This window comes from Macrobrachium rosenbergii, chromosome 59 (genome assembly GCF_040412425.1).
Source record: "Macrobrachium rosenbergii isolate ZJJX-2024 chromosome 59, ASM4041242v1, whole genome shotgun sequence".
NCBI lineage: Eukaryota > Metazoa > Arthropoda > Malacostraca > Decapoda > Palaemonidae > Macrobrachium > Macrobrachium rosenbergii.
Genome location: NC_089799.1, coordinates 20,150,809 through 20,172,184, shown reverse-complemented (window position 1 = coordinate 20,172,184; position 21,376 = coordinate 20,150,809). Strand labels below are relative to the sequence as shown.

The 21,376-nt window shown below is 36.6% G+C and overlaps 1 protein-coding gene across 1 annotated transcript; it reads left to right on the top strand.

Moving 5' to 3' along the window:
• The first annotated feature begins 560 nt into the window (after positions 1-560).
• Positions 561-1,253, top strand: LOC136837587 (uncharacterized). Its single transcript, XM_067102464.1, has one exon. The coding sequence runs from the start codon at positions 561-563 to the stop codon at positions 1,251-1,253; it is 693 nt and encodes a 230-aa protein (XP_066958565.1).
• The last annotated feature ends 20,123 nt before the right edge of the window (positions 1,254-21,376 follow it).

The window sequence follows — 21,376 nt, the reverse complement described above, 5'->3', positions numbered from 1 at the left end:
TCTTTGCATTTCTCTTGCTAACCTGCGGCGCGTATTGGGAATGCTTAGCGGTCCAGCGCTGCTACTTCAAACAGTCAACTCAAACTAGGTTCAGTCTACTCCCCGTCATTTGAAACTAGTTTCAAACGACTCTTAATAAAATCCCCATATGGTAAGTTTGAAATGACTCCTCAGTAGTTTTAAATTACTCTGCCGTCGAAAAATGAACCTCTGCACCTTGGAAAAGTGAATATTCACGGCAAATGGATCAAAATCCCCGTCATTTAAACATTGCAACATGACTTCAAATAAACATTGGTCGAATGAATTACGTACTAAATTAAACCATGCAAACTTGCAAAACATTGCAATATACGTACATACATGTTATAACAAGCTATGGCGTTATATGAAGAGAGAGAGAGAGAGAGAGAGAGAGAGAGAGAGAGAGAGAGAGAAATGTGGTAAATGAAACGATAATGGAATAATAATGTAATAGTATCATTGATAATACAGGGTGTAACACGAGTTTATGCAAATATTTTGGGAAATGGGAGAAAAAAAGTCATTCAGAGCAAAGAATGTTCTGTAAACATAAGCAGTTTGTCGGTGACGTTTGCGAAAAGGGACTATACTGTCTTGTTAATGCAACTACGAAAACTGCCCTCAAAAAGAAGGTGAACGGATGCAACCTGAAGCCCTTCTTCGAACGCGCTGCTTCAAAAGTCTCCTCACCACCGTTATCTCCGCCATCTCCAAGTGTCCAGATCGTCGGGGATGAGCAACAGGAGATTGATTACAAGTTCTGTCCTTTGACGGTCGCAAAGCAGCGAGACATCTGCAACAACTCTGGACGCCTGAAATTTAGAAAGAAGTCAGGTCCATCCGGGAAAATAAATAAAATTTTCAAGAACACCAGCGAACCGCTTCTAGTTAAGGACATTGAAGGAGACGGAAACTGTCTCTTCCGCTCATTGTCATATGCCATCACCGGAGAAGAGGACCAACACGCCGTCATCAGGAGTTTAATATGTGATTATGCTAGCATCACCGAAAAGACCAGAGATGATTCAATGCGTCAGGATAAAGTCTGGGGGACTACAACGGAGATATTAGCGGCAGCCAACCTGTTCAATGTGAACGTGTTTGTGTGGGCCAAGTTCGGTCCAACTCACACATGGCACATACATAAACCAAAAGACAGTGTAGTTAACGAGACAGTGTATCTTGAGAACAAGTCAGGGTTTCATTTCAATGTCGTTGTTCGCATATAGTTGGAATTTTGTAATAAAAATGTAATCACTCGTGTATTGTTTCTATTTTGAGCGTTCAAAAATGGGAGTCATTTCAACCTGATGGGGAGTGCTGTCAAACTAGTTTCAAATGACTGGGGGAGTGCTGTCAAACTAGTTTCAATTTGAGGCAGATGTTTTTCATGTATTTGAATGCCGTTCCAATTTGTTTTTATGGCAGTCTATATCCGACCATAATTAACAATTCTTGTTACAACTGTCGCCACTGTAAGTGCATGTGCTCTTTCCTTTGGATGAAATTTAACTTTCATCCGTTTTATGGTATATTTATTCTTTTTTTTTTAACTCCGTATGTATACCTCTTGGGAACATTTCTAACGTTCGTGTAGTGCAAGCTGACTGACACGCTAATTCTATAGCGACGGGTGCGAAACGGTTTTTCTCCAATGTACATGGAGCTATTCTGCCTTAAAATGGAAGACTGCAGTCTGCAAAAATACAGAACCGAGAAAAATGGTAGACACTCCCATGCCTTACTGCTGATTTTGCAGACACGGCAAGATTAATACTTCAAAAAGCTTTTGCATTATCAATAATGAAACTGAGATTTCAAAGTTCATGTCATTCTTGGAGTTAAGCTTCAAACAGGTATTACACCTTGGCTTACCTCGTAGGGGGTTAGTGCCGTCAGTGCACCTCACGCGGTGCGCAGTAGGCATTACTTAAAGGTCTTTGCAGCGTCCCTTCGGCCCCTTGCTGCAACCTCTCCCATTCCTTTTACTGTACCTCCGTTCATGTTTTTTTTTCATCTGACTTTCCACTCTCTCTAACAGTTGTTTCATAATGCAACTGTGAGGTTTTCCTCCTGTTACACCTTTCAAACCTTTTTTACTGTCAATTTCCCTTTCAGTCTGAATGACCTCAAGGGTCCCAGCGCTTGGCCTCTGGCCTAAATTTTATACCCTATTTTATATGTACTGCAATATTGCTTCCTCTGTTTCTCTAAAAGCTGCCGTCTTGCGGAAATGTTTTAAAATGCTTGGTTATGAAGTTATTATATCTAAATGTTTTAATTCGTTCTTCTTCATTGTCTGAAATACTGTTCCCAGACCTTACCTTACCTTACAGACCTTACAGTTCGTTCGGGTTGCCCCAGGTCCCTCAATGTGAGGCACCTCTGATGTCTACCAGAGAATTGCTAATGCATCTTCCAGTATATTTTGCATCTTCCAATCTTGGATGGTCTGGGATGCAGCTTAGATATTTGTCGAGCTTATTCTTAAACACATCTACGCTTGCTCCTAATATGTTCCTCAGATGAGCTGGTAACGCATTGAATAGACGCTGCATTATCGATGTTGGTGCGTAGTGGAATAATGTCCTGTGTGCTTTCCTTAGTTTTCCTGGTATAGTTTTGAGCCTATTAACTTTTGCCTCTGTGCTCTTTCTGATATTTTTAGGCTCCTTGATCATTTTTCAGTAATTCCCTCTATCTATTTCCACGTACCTGTATTATCATGCTGGTATTTCTCTTCTCCTTTCGATACTATATAATTTTAGAATTGTGATCTTTCCAAGTAGTCAAGGTTCTGCTTTCACTTCTATTCTAGCTATAAAGGACCTTTGTACACCTATTTGTGCAATATCCTTTCCCAGTAGGTATGGTCTTTGGTAGTACCGACTCTCATCTCAAACTCTCTGGCAGGGTTATGTCATCAGTGAAGTTTATTTTCCAACTCTGTGTTGAATTCTGGCATAGACATAAAGCGAGCTCATTATGTTTACTGCATAAAAAGTACTAAAACTGACCAAACATCACATCACACTTTAACCCCTTTATCTGATCACGGCTGTTTTTGCAGAACACTATGCAAGCTGCAGCTGCAAAGGCGTATGTCGTTTTTTCTGATATCCAGGCTGGATTACTACTCAGTTTTACTAGGAGTGTGTAGCTTGGTACATTCGAAATGTGGAACAGTTTACCCAATGCAGTTGTGGAATCTTGAATACTTAAGCAATTTACAAATTCACTTATTCCATAACTTACAATTCATAAATGAAACTGGTGCGCAGAGAGAGAGAGAGAGAAGAGATCAAGGTAGATGTTACTCTGAAGTCGGGGTCGACTGTTAGATAAATTTAGTCTTTGCAATAAATTTTGAACTATACGAATAAAGGCTTTATAACTTAATGTTACTTGATCACTATCAAAGCTGATGAGTAGAGAGAGAGAGAGAGAGAGAGAGCTAAAGGTTAATGTCATACATGAGTTTAAGCGTCGAACAGGAATTTAACCTTGACTATAAATTTTCAACGGTAAGAGATCAACATTCCATATTTGTTATATATATATAGTCGCAAAATAACGCTGGTGACTGTGGTGTGATCCACTCCAAGGTCAAACTAATCGGTCAAAGGTCAAACAGGAATTCGTCCTTAAACATAGCTTTCAAACCATGCGAGGACACTGCATATTTAACACCCACATTCCGCCGTACTCTTGTGGCGGCGTTCCCGGAATTAATCTCCCGAATGCCAGTGTCAGGCTTCATTTGGATGGTTCAGTTTCATCTGGGAATGATACCTGCCGGTTATACCCTGAAATATTCATCCATTGAAGCCAAATTTTTCTACTGCCGTTACTTTAATCCTCGTCGTCCTTCCATTCAGGTACGATGAATAATTATTAGGCACAGGGAATCTGTTGAATTGTTGACTGGGTGAGAACGGTATTCTGTGCCATACATTTAATGGTAGCTATGGCGAGGAGGAAGGGATAACATTTGAGCGTTTATCCACTAATGCGTACGTTCATGTTTATATTATATATATATACCATATATATATATATATATATATATATATATATATATATATATATATATATATATATATATATTTATAATATATATATATATATTTATATATAAAAGTATACATATTTATATATATATAAGTATACATATATTATATATATATATATAAGTATATATTTATATATATATATATGTATATATATAATATACATACATATATATATATATATATATATATATATATAATATATATATATATATATATATATCATATTTATATATATATATATATACTCTCTTTATATGTATATATATAATATACATCATATATATATATATATATATATATATATATATAACATATATATGTACACGTGTGTGTTTTATATTTAAAATAGTATTTCCTAATTGTTATCTTCTTTTTAGTGTTATTTGATATATACCTTAACCTTTATTACGAGACTGTGTACTCTTGTAATAACGAAATCTACTAAAATGTTTAAACTTGCACACACATTCTGTTCAATAAACGTGCAGTGTAAACTGTGAACCATTTGTTTATTATATATTCACGGCTTATTAAACAGTATGAAAACCACCTTTAATCAATTTCAGATTACTTCTACTTCACGTTTAATTATGGTAGGTTTTCCAGATCAAATTTAATATGATGTTGTTATGAAGGCTTATCTTGCAATGATCCGCGTCTATTAATGATTGTACTTAGATTAATTTGATGTTTAACGAGAAAAAGTAAAAGAAAAAATGAGACGTCGACTTAATGTAGTTTTAGATAGATGGCGTCACCTGGCGACGTGAATTTGCGTTGTTGTTCAGGATTAATAGGAAAATATTAGTGAATATTCATTTCGTTAGTTGCTCCATCGCCTAATTCACAGTTAGTCGCATAATCTTACTCAAAATTTACTCCTTTTGTAGGCTCTTTCACTATCACCTGTAGCTGCTTCTCACTATCCCAGTATGCCTTGTCTCGGAACAGCGTTTACAGAAAATAGGCGCCCTCGATGTGCGTGATATTTTAAAAGCTTGTATTGTTTCAGTCCTAAAGGCTTTTAATCTCCCCCGAAACCTGACATTCTTCCTCACATCTAGTCATGTTAAACTTTCTACTGTTCTTTCCTTTTACCTTCAGCCTTCTCATACAGCTGATTCATTAAACAACAGGTAAAAAATGCCCTGGATATTCTTCTGCGCAATCGAGTTTTCTGTACAGCGTATAATGCAGTATGAAACTCTCAGCCACGACCCATGAAACTCTCAACCGCGGCCCTTGAAACTTTCACCCACGGCCCGTTGCTGGCCTGCGTTGTTGGCACCTGTAGCGTTGCCAGACGCGCGATCATGCTTACTTTAATCTTAAATAAAAATGAAAACTACTGAGGCTAGAGGGCTGCTATTTGATATGTTTGATGATTGGAGGGTGGATGATCAACATATCAATTTGCAGCTCTCTACACTCTAAAATTAAGAGGGTATAAAGGGGTAGAAAAAGGGTATTCTAGTGGTTAAATAGCATACCTATCCCGGGGTATATAAGAACTATAATATACCCTTTACAATATACCCTTTATCAAGATTATAACATACTTGAGATACCCTTACTTAGGGGTGTATTGCGGGTAAAAGAATACCTTTGCAGGGTATTCTATACGATGTATACCCGTGTATATTAATTATATGATTAATATATTAATCCATTACACCATTTTTGTGTAGTTATAGCATACATAAAATCATAAGGTCAATGATTTTAAAGTTTGGTTTATCAATTTATTATTTTTATTACTTGAAAATCAAAGTATATATATATTGCTATATGCGTATATGTGTCTATGTAATATATATATATATATATATATATATATATATAATATATATATATATATATATATATATATATACAAATATATATACAGTATATATATATATATATATATATATATATATATATATATATATATATATATATATATATATATATATATATATATATTTATATATATATATATATATATATATATATATATATATATATATATATATATATATATATATATATATATATATATATATATATATATATATATATATATATATATATATATATATATATATATATATATATATATATATATATATATATATATATATATATATATATATATATATATATATATATATATATATATATATATACTGGATCCCAAGGCACCTCTCCAGCTAGCAACGGATGCCAGTAACATCGCATGTGGTGCTGTCCTACAGCAGGTCATCAACGGCGCCGCCCAGCCCGTCGCCTTCTTCAGCAAGAAATTCAATCCTGCAGAGACCCGCTACAGCACCTTCGACAGGGAACTCTCTGCGCGATGTACTGCGCAGTCTGGCACTTCAAGTTCCTCCTGGAGGACGCCCTTCACACCAGCCATTGGTTCACGCCTTCACCAAGCAAAGGGACGCATGGTCTTCCAGGCAGCACCGCCACCTCTCAGCCATAGCCGAATTCACCTGCTCCATCATGTACCTCCCCAGCAGGAAAAATCCTGTAGCAGACGCCCTCTCCAGAGTCGAGTTGAACACAGTGCAGCTCGGAGTAAACTACCAAGACCTCGCCAGAGAACAGGCCGCTGACCCAGAAACCCCGGCCTACCGCACCGCCATCACTTCCCTTAAGTGGCGGGACGTGACCTCGCCCCGGAGGCCCAAGTGTCCTCTGCGACATCAGTACGGGTCAGCCCCGCCCCTTGGTTCCAGCCTCACGCCGCCGCCAGGTATTCGACATAATTCACGGCCTCTCACATCCCTCTGGCAGAACCATGGCCAAGCTGCTCTCAAAAAAGTGTTTGGCACGGGGTGCAGAAGGACGCCACGTCCTGGGCGAAACAGTGCCTGCAGTGCCACAACCAACCAGGTGGGTCGTCACACCGCTGGTGCGGGGTATCGCCGAGTTCCCGAGTCAGAGCGCGCCCGGCCCACATTCATGTCGGCGTCATCGGGCCCCCTTCCCCCGTCAGGCGGGTCAGATACCTCAGACGGTGGTGGGCCGCTTGACAAAGGTGGCCCGAAGCCACACCTGCTGAAGCCACTGCCAGCGCGTGTGCCGAGGCCCTGCTTTCAGTTGGGTTAGCCACTTCAGCGTCCGGACCGCATCAACCGACAGGGGCCCCGCCCGCCCTGGCTCAGCTGCTGGGGACCCGCACCACACCACCACGGCGCCGCAACCCGGCTGCCAACGGCCTGGTCGGCAGTTACAGATCCCCTGAAGGCGTCCCCTCATGGCCCGCTGCACCGCCGAGGACTGGGAAACATCAGCTGCCGTGGGTCCTCCTCGGTTTGAGAACCACCCCCAGAGCCGACAGCACCCCATCCTGGCGAAAAAACCTACGGTGAGCCCCTCTTGGTCCCGGGCGAACTTGCTGACAGAAAGATAAGCCACATCCCATCTGCAGAGACTCCCGCGACGTGGCGGCAAGTTCACCCGCACTTGCAAAAGCGCCTGCGTACACCGGTCGTACCTTCACACCGCCCAGAACTGTCATCCGCCACCCACGTCTTCGTCAGGGTCGCGCCGTCGCCATGAAGAACTGGATTGATTGTGAAAGAACAGTTCGCTCATCTATTAAACCTGGTGACACCTCATTTAAGCTGATACTAAAATGAGAAAGCTGTGTCTGCTGCTGTGATTGACCCCCTCACTCTTCGTTGTTACAGCAACAGGTAGGCTATGTTACTTGGAATTGTTTACTAGACTGAGCTAATATATCTAGGCTTGGTGTATTAATTAGGTTATGCATGAAAGATGCTGATCATTTGTATCTGTACACTGTTCGTTTTTAGGTTGCTATTCATGTTTGATAGATTCTTGTGGGAAAAAGTAAAGCTTAGTCTGAGCTGGTGTACATTTTTTTGGATTTTCAGGGGAGGAAAGGACAAATTTGGTCTTGGCATAAATTAGCCAAGGCCAAGATTAGATGGGTATTCGATAAAGGTGTACATAAAACTGCCCAGACTAACTGCAGCTAACGGCGAGGCATCAAAGTAGCCTAGGCTGGAATAGTAAAAAGTAGCGCATAATCTCAAAACAACCACCTAACCTAACCTGCCTATACTGTCTATTAATTTGTAACATAATTAAAAAATAGTGCGTGTTTACACAGTTATAATAAAAAAAGTAAATTTTGTGGTTGCACTATTATATTTTAACTTTATAGTTGATGACAGTATGGTTATTAATTAACTGATAATTCCAGATAAGCTGGTACAATATGTCCAGGCAAAATGCAAGGTTTACAGTATGTACATTAGGAATATATATATTTATACTATTGCTAAGAATTTTCTCTCATTTCAGGAGAATCACAAGTTTCCCTTGGGTATCAATTTTCGGATTAGCCATAAATCTGGTTTCATCCCTCATACCAGAGACATGCAGAGCCATATACAACATAATGAAAACAGAATATTTAAAACTTCCATCAACTCCTGAGGAATGGAATGAAATTGCTCTGCATTATTTCCAGCAATAAATTTTCCAAATTGCCACATAGGGGCACTAGATGGGAAAAGGGTGCTAAATGCAAAGCCTCATTCTGGTGCTGGTTTCATGATTATAAAGGTCATTTAGTATGATCATGATGGCATTAGTTGATGCATCTTATAAGTTCCTGTATGTAAATATAGGTGCTAATGGAAGAGCCAACGACAGTGGGGGTTTTGGGATGAGTGTAGCCTAAAAGGAAGCAATAGATAGTAAAGTTTTTAAATATCCATCATCATGTTGCTTACCTTTCACTGATAGCAAAGCCCATATGTCATTGTTGGTGATGAGGCATTCCAATTAAGCCCCTGTTGATGAAACCTTTCCCAGGAAGGGAATTAAACAAAGTAAAAACTATATTCAATTATAGGTTTCAAGAGCAAGGCACACATCAGAAAATGCCTTTGGTACCATTCAGTAGTATTTAGGTGTTATCAAACCTATCCAAACTTGTCCAAACAATAAAAAGGACATTTTTGTTTGCTATAGTGGTTTTACATAATTCTATCCGTGCACAATCTAAAATTTGTATGCACCCCCTGAAATAAGAGAGGTTTATCAAACAGTGGTTTGGATAGTAGTCCTGGACATGGCGGACATAGTACCAGTGATACCCAAAATGTAAGGAACACATTAATGGATTATTACTTTAATAATGAAGGCAGTACCACTCCCAAGATGAACGAGCCTATATGCACTAGTGGACATTTTCTCCCATATGCCAGCTTCGAATATTTGCATTTGTATATACAGTTATCTTAAAATAAAATTCATTATTTGTTCAATTTACTGTATGTTACTCTCAGTACTTATAAGAAAGTTATGAAAAGCGATGTGGAATTTAAATATGTACCCTACGATACCTGGAGAAACAAACCCTAAATTGCTTTAATCAACTTTATTACATAGAAAATGTTTAAAGCTGCATGACATCAATCTTGATTAGACTGAACTTTATTGTGTATACAAAATGTTTACAGCTACAGAACTTGATTAGACTAGAAAGCCTGAGGTCTTACAGATCATGTATTTGAAATTCAAATTACCACCAGAGATTAAATATACTGACAGAATTTAGCACCAAATTGATAACTACTGTTAACCTACTTTATCATCCAGGTAAGCCATATTCCCGCTCAGTTTCCAGGACGACAGAAATCCCTAGCTGCTGCAACCTTTTGTCCATTTACTAGTAGGGACCTTATCAAACCTCAACTGTTTTTCCCACACTGAAACCTAAGGTCGTTAGGCGTACTGGTGTTGCCCAATTCTTTGAGGGTTTGCAAGCATTCTTCCTCAAATGAATTTTGTAGCTTCCTCTTCTTACTACTGTTACCTTTTTGGTTCCATGGAGATGAAGTTGCAGGATTGCTGGTGCAACAGACCGATCAGGACTTCCATTGAAGGTCAAAGCTGGGGACACAGGCTGAGTTAAAGAACCCGTACTTGACTCTCCAATTTGAAATTCATCAAAAGTGTTTTGAGTAACCTCAATAACTAGAGGATTATCTATGGGATTTACTGTAAATAAAAAAATATATATTACTCTATTGAATATGTTGATAACATAAACTGCTGTATAATGGATCAGTTTAGGTAATGATGCATTAGTAATTCTGATAATTTAAGATTATGGAAGGGCAAGCATAATTCCCTTTATAACTAAAAATATTAGATTTTCTATTGACCTTACTGACCTAACCTTACACTTTTTGCCTGAACTACACCCCAGGTTTATTATTATAAAATTGATTCTTAAATCCAAATAAGTATACTATATTAAACTGCTATATAAATAATGTAATACACATATGTATATGCTCTTACTTGCTCATTAATGTCACTGGAATATTGAGTTAGAAACCACTGTATCATGTAAAAAGACATCCAAATCAAACAATTCCCACTTGGGCTTGGTTTACCCATGAACCATGGAGCAGCCTGAATTTTTATATTCATGGATGATATCCTTCAAATTACTAAATTTTGCCCACACTTGATCTGAAAGGGGAAAAACATATATTTAGCTTGATATAAAAATTATTAACTAATGAACTAAATATCTTTACAGAAATTATTTAGGTATATTAAATGTTTCATGCTAGGTTAGCATGATGTCCTCTATCAGGGCATGGGTTGCAGACTTGCCTACACGTTTAAAATCTTAGGTGAAGTGTGAAAAATTAGGTTAGGATAACCCAAGCTCTCTAGGCTAATTAGTATACAGTCGGCAGTAGTTCAAACTAGGCTAGGAATAGCTTACTTCTAGACCAGCCTATACAGGTCTAGGCATAGCATTGCCACTGAAAAATATTTCATAAGCTGGGCTATGCCTAGATAGAATAGTCCTAACTTTATTTACACAATCTGAGTCAGGTTCTGTAGCCTAACCAGAGTCAGGTTCTGTAGCCTACCCAGAGTCAGGTTCTGTAGCCTAAGTCAGGTTCTGTAGCCTACCCAGAGTCAGGTTCTGTAGCCTACCCAGTCAGGTTCTGTTGCCTAGTATAGCTACTAGCCTAAATGAAGCTAGAGAAGCACTAAAATATCACAGATTTGTGTTTATGTAATTTGATAATGCACACAAGATAGCATAACGAGAGTAGACCTAGGCTATAAGACAATCTGATATTCCAGATATAGAGTAGTAGCAGACTTACCTGTATGAAGGTCAGCAAGTTCCGGAAACTTTTCCACGAGTCGCATGGTGATTTCTTCATAATTCTTCATCTTGAGACCTTTTTTCATAGAACTATCATGCTTCCCGTCCCATAAGCACCGCCTCCCCCTCAAATCTTCTACCAAAAACTGCTCTGATGACCTTGAAATGCGCGCCCTCCCTCCCAGATGTAAACAAACGATAAAGTCGACGGTAGAGTAGAAGTAGAGTAGAGGGAGAGGTGGGATGAATTCGATTGTTATCGCTAACAAAATTCGTGACGACGACACTAAAAGTCGTCGTCAAAACGATAAAGTTGACGTCAGATTCAAAGTCAACGGAAATAATACTAGTGTGACAGCGCCTTACTAGGCAGGTGGGGAAAGATTTCACGGACATAAAGCTGTAACTCTATAGAAGAGGGATAATAAACAAGTGAATACACAAAATATTGAAAAAAATCGTTGTAGTAATTTCTCACGATGACATGGCAATGTGTTTTATACATAGTGAGATATTATATTCCTGATAACGATTAATTACTGCTTATACAATTAAAACAGCGTTATCGCACAACACCTTATCTACACTGCATAGCACACCATTGAAATTTCCCGGGCTCCCGAGTCGCGGCGCGCAGCAACATGCGCAATTACGGGACAACAGACATATTACACTGCCATGCACGTATGTCTGTGTAACACACACACACACACACACACACACACACACACATATATATATATATATATATATATATATATGTATGTATATGGATGTATATATTATAACTGCGGTTGTGTAATCAAGGGACTCGTGGCAACAATATCAATTACCAAGTGCATTTTGTAGTAGGAATTTTTGCTTCAAAACTATCCATAACTCAAAACCAATATGTTTTTAGTAACTTTTTTTGGTGCATTACACTATCAGTGTAACAATGTGGTGATTTAATACAGAGTAAAAGTTCATTTCATGACATGATCACATAAACTTACAAGCCCATTTTTGAGACAAAAAGTGTAATAGAGGTATATTACTCACAAAAATACCCTGCCTCCTGATGCAGAGGGTATTTTTTGGCCTGAGGTGTTTTTACCTTGTATATATACCTCAGCTCCATCGTTATACCCTTTCTGTACCTTTGACTTTTTACAGTGTAGGCTCAGTAGTTTTAATATCTGAGGGCGGACAGAAAAAGTGCGGACAGACAGACAGTTTTCTTTTACAGAACACTAAAAACCGACGCCAACACACTTTCCTCCTTGTCTAACTGCATTCTCCATTTGTGTGCTTATACTTGATATTCTTGTATTCATTATCCTTTGACTATGCATTTTCTTCCTTGCAGACTGACTTATCTCTCTAAACTTCTTGCTCACCTTCTGCCCCTGAATAATTATTGCTTGCATAATTTCTTATTCACTTTATTCTTGACTATCCAGTCTATCCTCCTGCATGTGATCTTTTCTCGTATCATACTGGACTTCAAGATATCTCTTTTTCTCTTCCAGTGTGCCTTCCATTTCTTCATTTAACTACTAACTGCATTCATTCCCCTTTCCTACTCAGCTATAGATGAAAGCACTCCCCGCTGATCTTATGCCGTTATCGAAGAATTTTGCATACTAAAACTACATCCACGTCTGTGCCCTTATCCCTAACCGACATTTCATTTATGTTTTGTTATCGTCTCGCTTTCTCATCTCTTAATTACACTTAACATCTCTTTATTATACCTTCTTCTCCCACTTAAATTTATATGTAACTTGAATTTCGCTTCACGCAAACATTACAACTATGAACTTGTTTTTTAATCAAATCTTTATTACCACACAATTTAGCAAAGTCTTCTCCTTAATATATCTTATCTTTTTTCCTTATGAATAGTTATTGGGAGACCATGCAGTTCCAATAACTCTGCAATTCCAATAACCCAGCACTTCTCCAACAACATTTTCTTATAATTTTCTCAGTTCTCATCCATTTCCAGAAGTACATAGTTTTTTCAATGAGCTACTTTTGCATTCAAATCATTTAGCGGAACCACCCTTCCATTATTTTAAAGGCTTGCGAACAGAGTCATACTCTTACAAAGAAACTTCCTTCATTCATTTCCTGGACCATATACACTCGCTGTTAAAATAATTTCTTCTGCCACACTCCGCTTGTCTCATAAAATCCTTGAGCTAACAAATTAACTTTTTCAGTGGCCCAAGATTCTTCCTGATATTTCAAATGCTAATTCTTCCCGAGCTCTATGTTTTTCGGCTCCCACACGCCCAGTCAGTTTATGTTCCTGTTCCTGCAAATGCTGTCTTTCATTCTTTGTATGACTAAAATCCACAACGCTCAGCTCTCTCCTTTAAAAATTTAATATCCAGAAAAATTAATATGTTACAAATCAATCAATAATAATAATCATCATCATCATCATCGTGAATCTCTCAATCAATCTTTGATGACATGTGAGGGTGCAGGAGGAACACACTTTAAGTTCTCAAGTATCAGTAGAGAAAAGGGTGCCTGAGAAGACCGTGCCAAAGGGCTTCGATGATTTTCACACCACACACAGTAGCGAGAATGTCATCGTTTACCTTTCCGTCATTCCAGAAGAGTAAAAACAGCTCTTACCACAGTCCACAAGCCGTGTTTAGGTTTTTTCTTTCCTGAGGTACACTATCTTTACCCTGATCCATTGGCCCTTTTTTGCGGCAGGAAAAGACTACTGCCCTGATAGTATTCTGTTGTTTGAGTAAACAGCAAATAGAGAATGTACACATGCATACACACACACACACATGCACGCACTCACACAGACACAGACACACATACACGCATATATATATATATATATATATATATATATATATATATATATATATATATATATATATATAAATTATATATATATATATATATATATATATATATATATATATATATATATATATATATATATATATATATATATATATATATTAGTCCTTTTGTATGGGGTAACAGCTTGAATAAAGAAAGCACACACACACATACTATGTATATATGTATTATATATATGTGTGTGTGTGAGTGTGTTTTAATATCTGCCTGTCTGTACCTATGTATATATCAGAAACCTGAATACTGGAACTGATGCAAAGAAAATATACCGTAACGAGGGAGACAGAGAGCAACATCTTCTGAGAATATTGCGTTTTCCACTCCTCTGCATTTCTTCATCCTCTCCAACCGCAGCAGCCAAATGAGATACTTGAAGAATCCCATTAAATTCCGGAATATTGGAATCTGTGATTATTGATTATTATTTTATTTGCTGCCTCAGCTTTTGCTGAACCGACTGAAAATTATTACATAACTTTTATGTAACTTTTAGAAGCGTTATTCAATAATGTGACGTGATATTTAATCATTTGTATTCCTTACATAGAATGTTGCAATGAAATGAAATTAATTGCATGTTTTTTGCTTGTCAATTTGAAATAGAATAATAAAATCATCACTGTTACTTTACAAATCATTTAGGAAACTTACGCAGGGAATTCAGTAAGCTGAATGCATTATTCGCAGATTTTTTCTATATTATTTAGATCCTGTTATATGTTTTCAGTGAAAGAGAAATTGGGTTCCATAAATTACTGTAATTCTTAGATAATAAATGTACTTTCCTTTAGATCTTTTAATGATGTTTTGTAGAATAGTTCTTGAAATAGCTTTTTGTATATCTTCCATTTGCTTTTCGTTATTTCGCAAGTTATTACTCTCTGTTCATAAAACATAAGAAAATACTGTAAATGAGATCCTGTTATGACCTCTCTGGATTACGTAACCCTCATTTTCGGTGGTGCCTTCCCTCTGATTATAAGAATTATCTTATGAAATATAGTGAACTTCTTTACCCTGTTGGTTTTTTTCTCTTTCTAAGGATGACATTGTAAAGTTAGAACATATTTATAAGCGATATATAGAATATATTTATCAGCGTTATGTAGAATATATTTATTAGCGATATATTCCAGTATAAAGTAAATTTTTAAATATTTAAAGCAACGGAAAACGTTTTTGTGTTCATGATTCATCTGACCCGTTGGAACACATTACCGCTTAAAGAACGTTGCACCTGTCTAACTCATTTCACAAAACGTGGATTGACATACACACACACATATATATATACAGTATATATATATATATATATATATATATATATATATATATATATATATATATATATATATATATATATATATATATATATATATATATATATATATATATATATATATATAATATGTATATATGGTGAATCACCTCCTCACAGCAATATATTGTATTTGTACTAGACACAATGACCTTAAATTCTCCTGTTCTCCCTTACGTTTTTAGATAGGCTTACCACTAGAACCTTGAACCCAAATGAAGAAACAAATGAAATAAGTAAAACAAAAATGCACCCAAATTTCTTCGGCACAATCAGGTTTCTACCACATATAATACTGTATGAGCCGGCCCATGAAACTTTCAGCCACGGCCAGGTGGTGGCCTACCATCCTATCCAGCATTGCCGGACATACGATCATAGCTAACACAACCTTAAATAAAATAAAAACTACTGAACTTAGAGGGCTGCAATTTGGTATGTTTGATGATTGGAGGATGGATGATCAACATACCAATTTGCTGCCCTCAGGCCTCAGTAGTTTTTAAGATCTAAGGGCTGACAAAAAAAAATGCTGGCAGAAAAAGTGGGGGCTGACAGTCAAAGCCACCTCAGTAGTTTTCTTTTACAGAAAAGTAAAAACCTTAGCTTCATGGAAGTGCGGATTAATTTAACCACTCCGTAACCAACCATGTGTGTGCTTAAATACCTTCACGGAAGTTAGTGTTTCTGTATTTGGTTCTTCAATCGGGTTCCAAGCTCTTAATGATGAAGATGACCAACCAGCGCAGAAAACTTCCTTAGCATTACCCACTTCATATGCCTACAAAGGAGCCTCATCAGCATGACAATTCCCTGTGCACATACTGAGCCATTCACAACTAAATCGCACCTACTCTTACTTTCCTGAACATGAAAAATGTTCCTTTCCAGTACTCTCATGCCCTCCACCACTTTCTAAGTCGTCTTCTCTTCATTCCACCTAACACATCGAGATTAATCAATCTTCCCCCATTTGTTCTTAATCCTTTCATCGGCCAAGACATCTCAAAACACTGTGATGAATCTTTCTACCTAAGCCAGTCTCTTAAACATTTACTGATATCTTCAGGTTTCTCAACGATTCAGTTAATTCTTGGGTCACAGATATTGCGGTTACAGTTGTTAAATTCAACATCTTCAGCTTTCTTCCTCTTGATCTCATTCAGTGTCCACCTGATAAGTGTCATCCATAGACATTCTAAGTCTCTTCCGAATCTTTCTGCACGTACTTTATCTCTTTAGCTTCGCATATTCTGTGACTCAGTTCTTATCACATCGGATTATTATACGTTATCTCCAATCTCAGATGCCCTGAAGAATCAGCCGCTTCCATTCTTCCACCATCAGTTTTAACATCCATTGTTTCTATGTAATAAAATACACAATTAAGTGAATGAATTGTATTAATGTGTAGAAGATAAAACAAAGACTTTCGAATACCTGAACGATGTTCCTCCTCAGTGTTTGTGAAAAAAAAAAAAAAAAAGCGTAAACACTAAGGAGAAAGAAAATCTTTGTTGTATCTTTTGCATATTATTACAATTCATTTACATAATTGTGGATTTTGGTTACATAAGTTTATCACGATATTGTGAATTTCTTAGCCATTTGTTGCTTCATTCCCTTGGGTTCTATTCACCCACTTAATTTTAATGTATGAAATCTTAGTAGTGTTTAAACGTCGAGATATGTTTCGAAATAACACAGAGATTCTTTACCTTAAAAATCGTGAGTGTAGTGATGAACTGTGTCTAAATTCAGATTGACAGGCTAAATGGAAAATCCTAATCATTTGCTTAGAGAAATGTTATGTATAAAAATTTCTACATCTCTTTATATTATTATCATTATGAAAATGGCTATCATCATTAGTGAACTATGAAACTCGTTTAGAAAAAAAAAAAAATAATAAATAAGCTAATGTAAAAGCGTTAAATGTCAAGGAGCGTTGTTACAATACCTGTGGCTTATTGAAATCATATTAACTTTTCCTTTTTCCTAAGGATACATACACATTGTTTAAGGCTAGGAAACAAAAACAAAAAAAAAGACATAAATACCATATGATTTGTATGATACTTTGCCTTCGGGTATAAACAAAAGGTTAATTTTTATTGGAAATGTGATCAAAATGATTCAGCGGAAAGAAATATGATACTCACTGATATATAATGGCTTCATACGCCCACGAGTAAGTTTACACTTGTTTTGTTGGCATTGATAAGATCATTGACAAACGAAAGAGAGAGAGAGAGAGAGAGAGAGAGAGAGAGAGAGAGAGAGAGAGAGAGAGAGAGAGAGAGAGAGAGAGAGAGAGATAGTTATCGTAAAGTGAGAGTTAAATAACAACAAATGGATTGTTAACGTGAGCGCAGGAGATACTGCATTTCATTTTAATTTGATAACATTAGCAAAAGCAATATGAGTAATGGCTGGAAAGTTCGCAGTGTTATAATGCAGTGTGAATCTCAGATACCTGGATGATAGGCAATTTGATACAAACTCAGCCCCACACACACACACACACACATGTATATGCATACACACGTGCACATATAGAGATGCATACATACATACATGACACATACACTCATATATACATATATATATGTATATATACATCGGTCCCGGACGATTCATCCAAAGACAATTGGTCCAATGATGATTGGTCCAAAATCAATTGGTCCAACAGGATTATTGGTCCAAATCCAATTGATCAATGGGATTATTGGTCCAACAGCATTATTGGTCTAAATCCAATTGATCCAATGGGACAATTTGTCCATTAAATTTCGACCTTTGTAACACTTGCAGAAGTGACCTGGATATTCGCGAATTTGCGATATGAAAAGCACAGATCATCATACTTGGATGGATGTACCCACTATAAATTGCCTACCTTATTAGTCAAGGTCATTTCAACTATTTATGTTAAGGTTGAAAACAAATAAAACTACCATTTCATTACTTTTTATTCAGAAAAAAAATCTAATTGCTTTACTTTAGTGATATAAACTGTAATACAGTACATGAAAAAAAACTGCCATTTCATTACTTTTTATTCCAGATAAAAAATCTAATTGTTTTACTTTAGTGGTATAAACTGTAATACATTAATTAAACGCTAAAAATAAAGAGGATTAACATTTGATTTATTACATGTCAAATTTAAAACCTTAGGTTATGAACTAGCGCTCGTAAAAAATCTAAAATTTCATAATTCTCTCTCTCAGGAAAATACAGTTAAAATTCTTTGTTCACGTTCAGCACCTTTTTTTTTTTAATTTACGTTTTATTTCTCCACGAACAATGCATTCCATTTCGTCCTCCACATTCTTTTGTTCTTTTCTCAACTCACTAATTAGTTTGAAGGCCCGACATGGGGCTGAGCCTAATAACACTTCCAAACGTCTATGCCACGCTTCTACTTTATTTTGTGTTCGTGGTACACTTGCTTCTACTCGATCTTACACTGACCATAATGCAGGGGAAAAGTGGAGGATTTCTCACTTCTTGACCTCGTAACATTCGCTAACTTTTCCCGCGAACGTAATTTTTCATCGAAATAATTTACAACATCCATCGCCTCATCAGGAATAGTTTGTTTTAGTTGCAACCAGGCATCCTTAATTTCGTTTGCAGGTAAAAACGCAAGTGCTGCCATTTGCCTGATTTTCAAGGATAAATTTTCATTAGTTCTGTATTCAATTTTTAAACCTGAAGATATAACTTTTCTGTAAATACTCTGACCGAGATGAAAAAACAGCCTTTGTATTTGAGTGCCAGGAATTTCCAGATCTAATTGCACTGATTACTCCAATTTCAAAATCGGTGATAATCATTTCAGGAGAAAGGTTGATATCACTTTCAGCAGCATAGTCGAGATCCTGGAAAACCTGCACATAACATTCAGTGTTTTTCGTGTCATTGCTTTATAAACTAGAGGTAGGATGCGAGCTTCTTTCTTGGTCCAACTGGGCATGAATCGTGTACAGTTGTTTAAGAGTGTTGGAACGGTCTTAAACGTTCCATCCATTATCAAAAATAGTGTCTTTGAGTTTTTTGACATTTGAATGGGTTGTGAATAACAATATTTTATCATCTCAATGTTGGATTCACTAACTAGAAATTCTCACCGGAAGTGTTTTTTCTATATTTCGTCTGGAATAAACATATCTTGTAAATCACTTGGTTCTTGGTCCTTCCTTGCGTACTCTTCTAATCACTTTGCTGATAGTCTCTTTTTGACCCTATACATTATATGGCACAACAGATGGATGTAGTTGACTAACTACATCTTGAATAATTGGCATGGTTTATCGCTGGTGATACTAGCTTTTCCTTAATTGCATTTTGGCATTTCACTACATGAACACGACTTGACTCAGCAGCTCCTGAGTGTGTTCTTTCATTTTTCAAATAATGGCAGTTATCTTCAAAGTGCGTGTTTGCTGTGCCTTTACATCCCTCTTTTTTCACATCTCCAGTATGTATCTTCTCCAGCTGTCTTCTTAGTCCTTTTCGAATGTAGCGTATACAAATATCCATTAACTGAAAGTTTTCTTTCCTCTTTCAGTACCGTGTCACATACAGTTGGCTCCATGGTAAGGGCTTCAAGCGTTTACTAAATGTTTTTAGAAAATAACAAAAGCATGTACATATACCTATAGGACGTCTAAATACTGTTTGTTTTACATGACAAAGTATCTCCTTTGATGTTAACAAATCTACTTGGCAATATAGGAAGGTTGTTTCATTATTATGCTATTGTTTCATTATCGTGCTATGGTAACAGAAACCAAGAAGGAAATTTCACTTGTGGACTCATTTTTCATTAAATAAACATTGGACCAATAATTCCTTTGGATCAATTGGTATTGGACCAATAATCCCGTTGGACCAATTGATTTTGGACCAATCGTCTTTGGACGAATCGTCATTGGACCAATCGTCATTGGACCAATATACATAATATATACACACACACACACACACACACACACACACATATATATATATATATATATATATATATATATATATATATATATATATATATCTATAGTGTGTGTGTGTGTGTGTAATTTCTAATGTGTGGGTGTGTAGGTTTAATGGGTATGTGAGTGTGTCTCTTTGTTTACGTATGTATACATGTATATCTGTGAGCGTGATGTATGTATGTACCTTTTCTCCTTCTAAAACTGCAGTAATATTGAATATGAAATAGACTTCATCTCTGACATGCATAATCGATTAATCGAGGTCAGGGTAAAAATATTAAGTAATCTTCACGATTAAATATCAATATGAAATTGGACCTCAAGTTTCAAAGTCTGTATAAAACCAATAATATCACGGTTGTATATAGCACTGCATAGGTCAAGTTGAAGGGCAAAGTCAAGAAGGAAAATAACCTTTTTTACAGCTTTTGGAATATACGAGAAAGAGATGTATCTGTTAATTATTATCTAAAAATAAAAAGGAAAGTGCATCTTGAAGTTAAGGCCTTAGGTCTTGTGTAGCGGTCCAATATAAAATAAGAATTGGATACATCTTTGTTAATAAGTTTTCAGCTTTACAAGGTAGAGACCTTGGCAAATATAACCCTCCCATGAAGATGTTCAGAATTGGTTTAATATCATATTTACAGGTCAAAGGTCAAGCACAAATTTAAGAATGAACATAATGATTTAGCCATTAGAGTTAAAGGCAATATGTAGCTACTTTGTAGCCATACTCACCTTCCGTGGTTCGAGCCCACGAGACGACGAAATTCCCCTCTGGGTATCACATATGAAAATATATTATTTCCGAGGCAGAGCGAATCGGATATTAAAGAACATTTGAAAATGCTTATATATATGCATATATATATATATATATATATATATATATATATATGTATATATATATATA

Excerpts from the sequence above, each read along its gene's own strand:
- LOC136837587 (XM_067102464.1), top strand. The coding sequence starts at position 561 with ATGTTCTGTAAACATAAGCAGTTTGTCGGTGACGTTTGCGAAAAGGGA.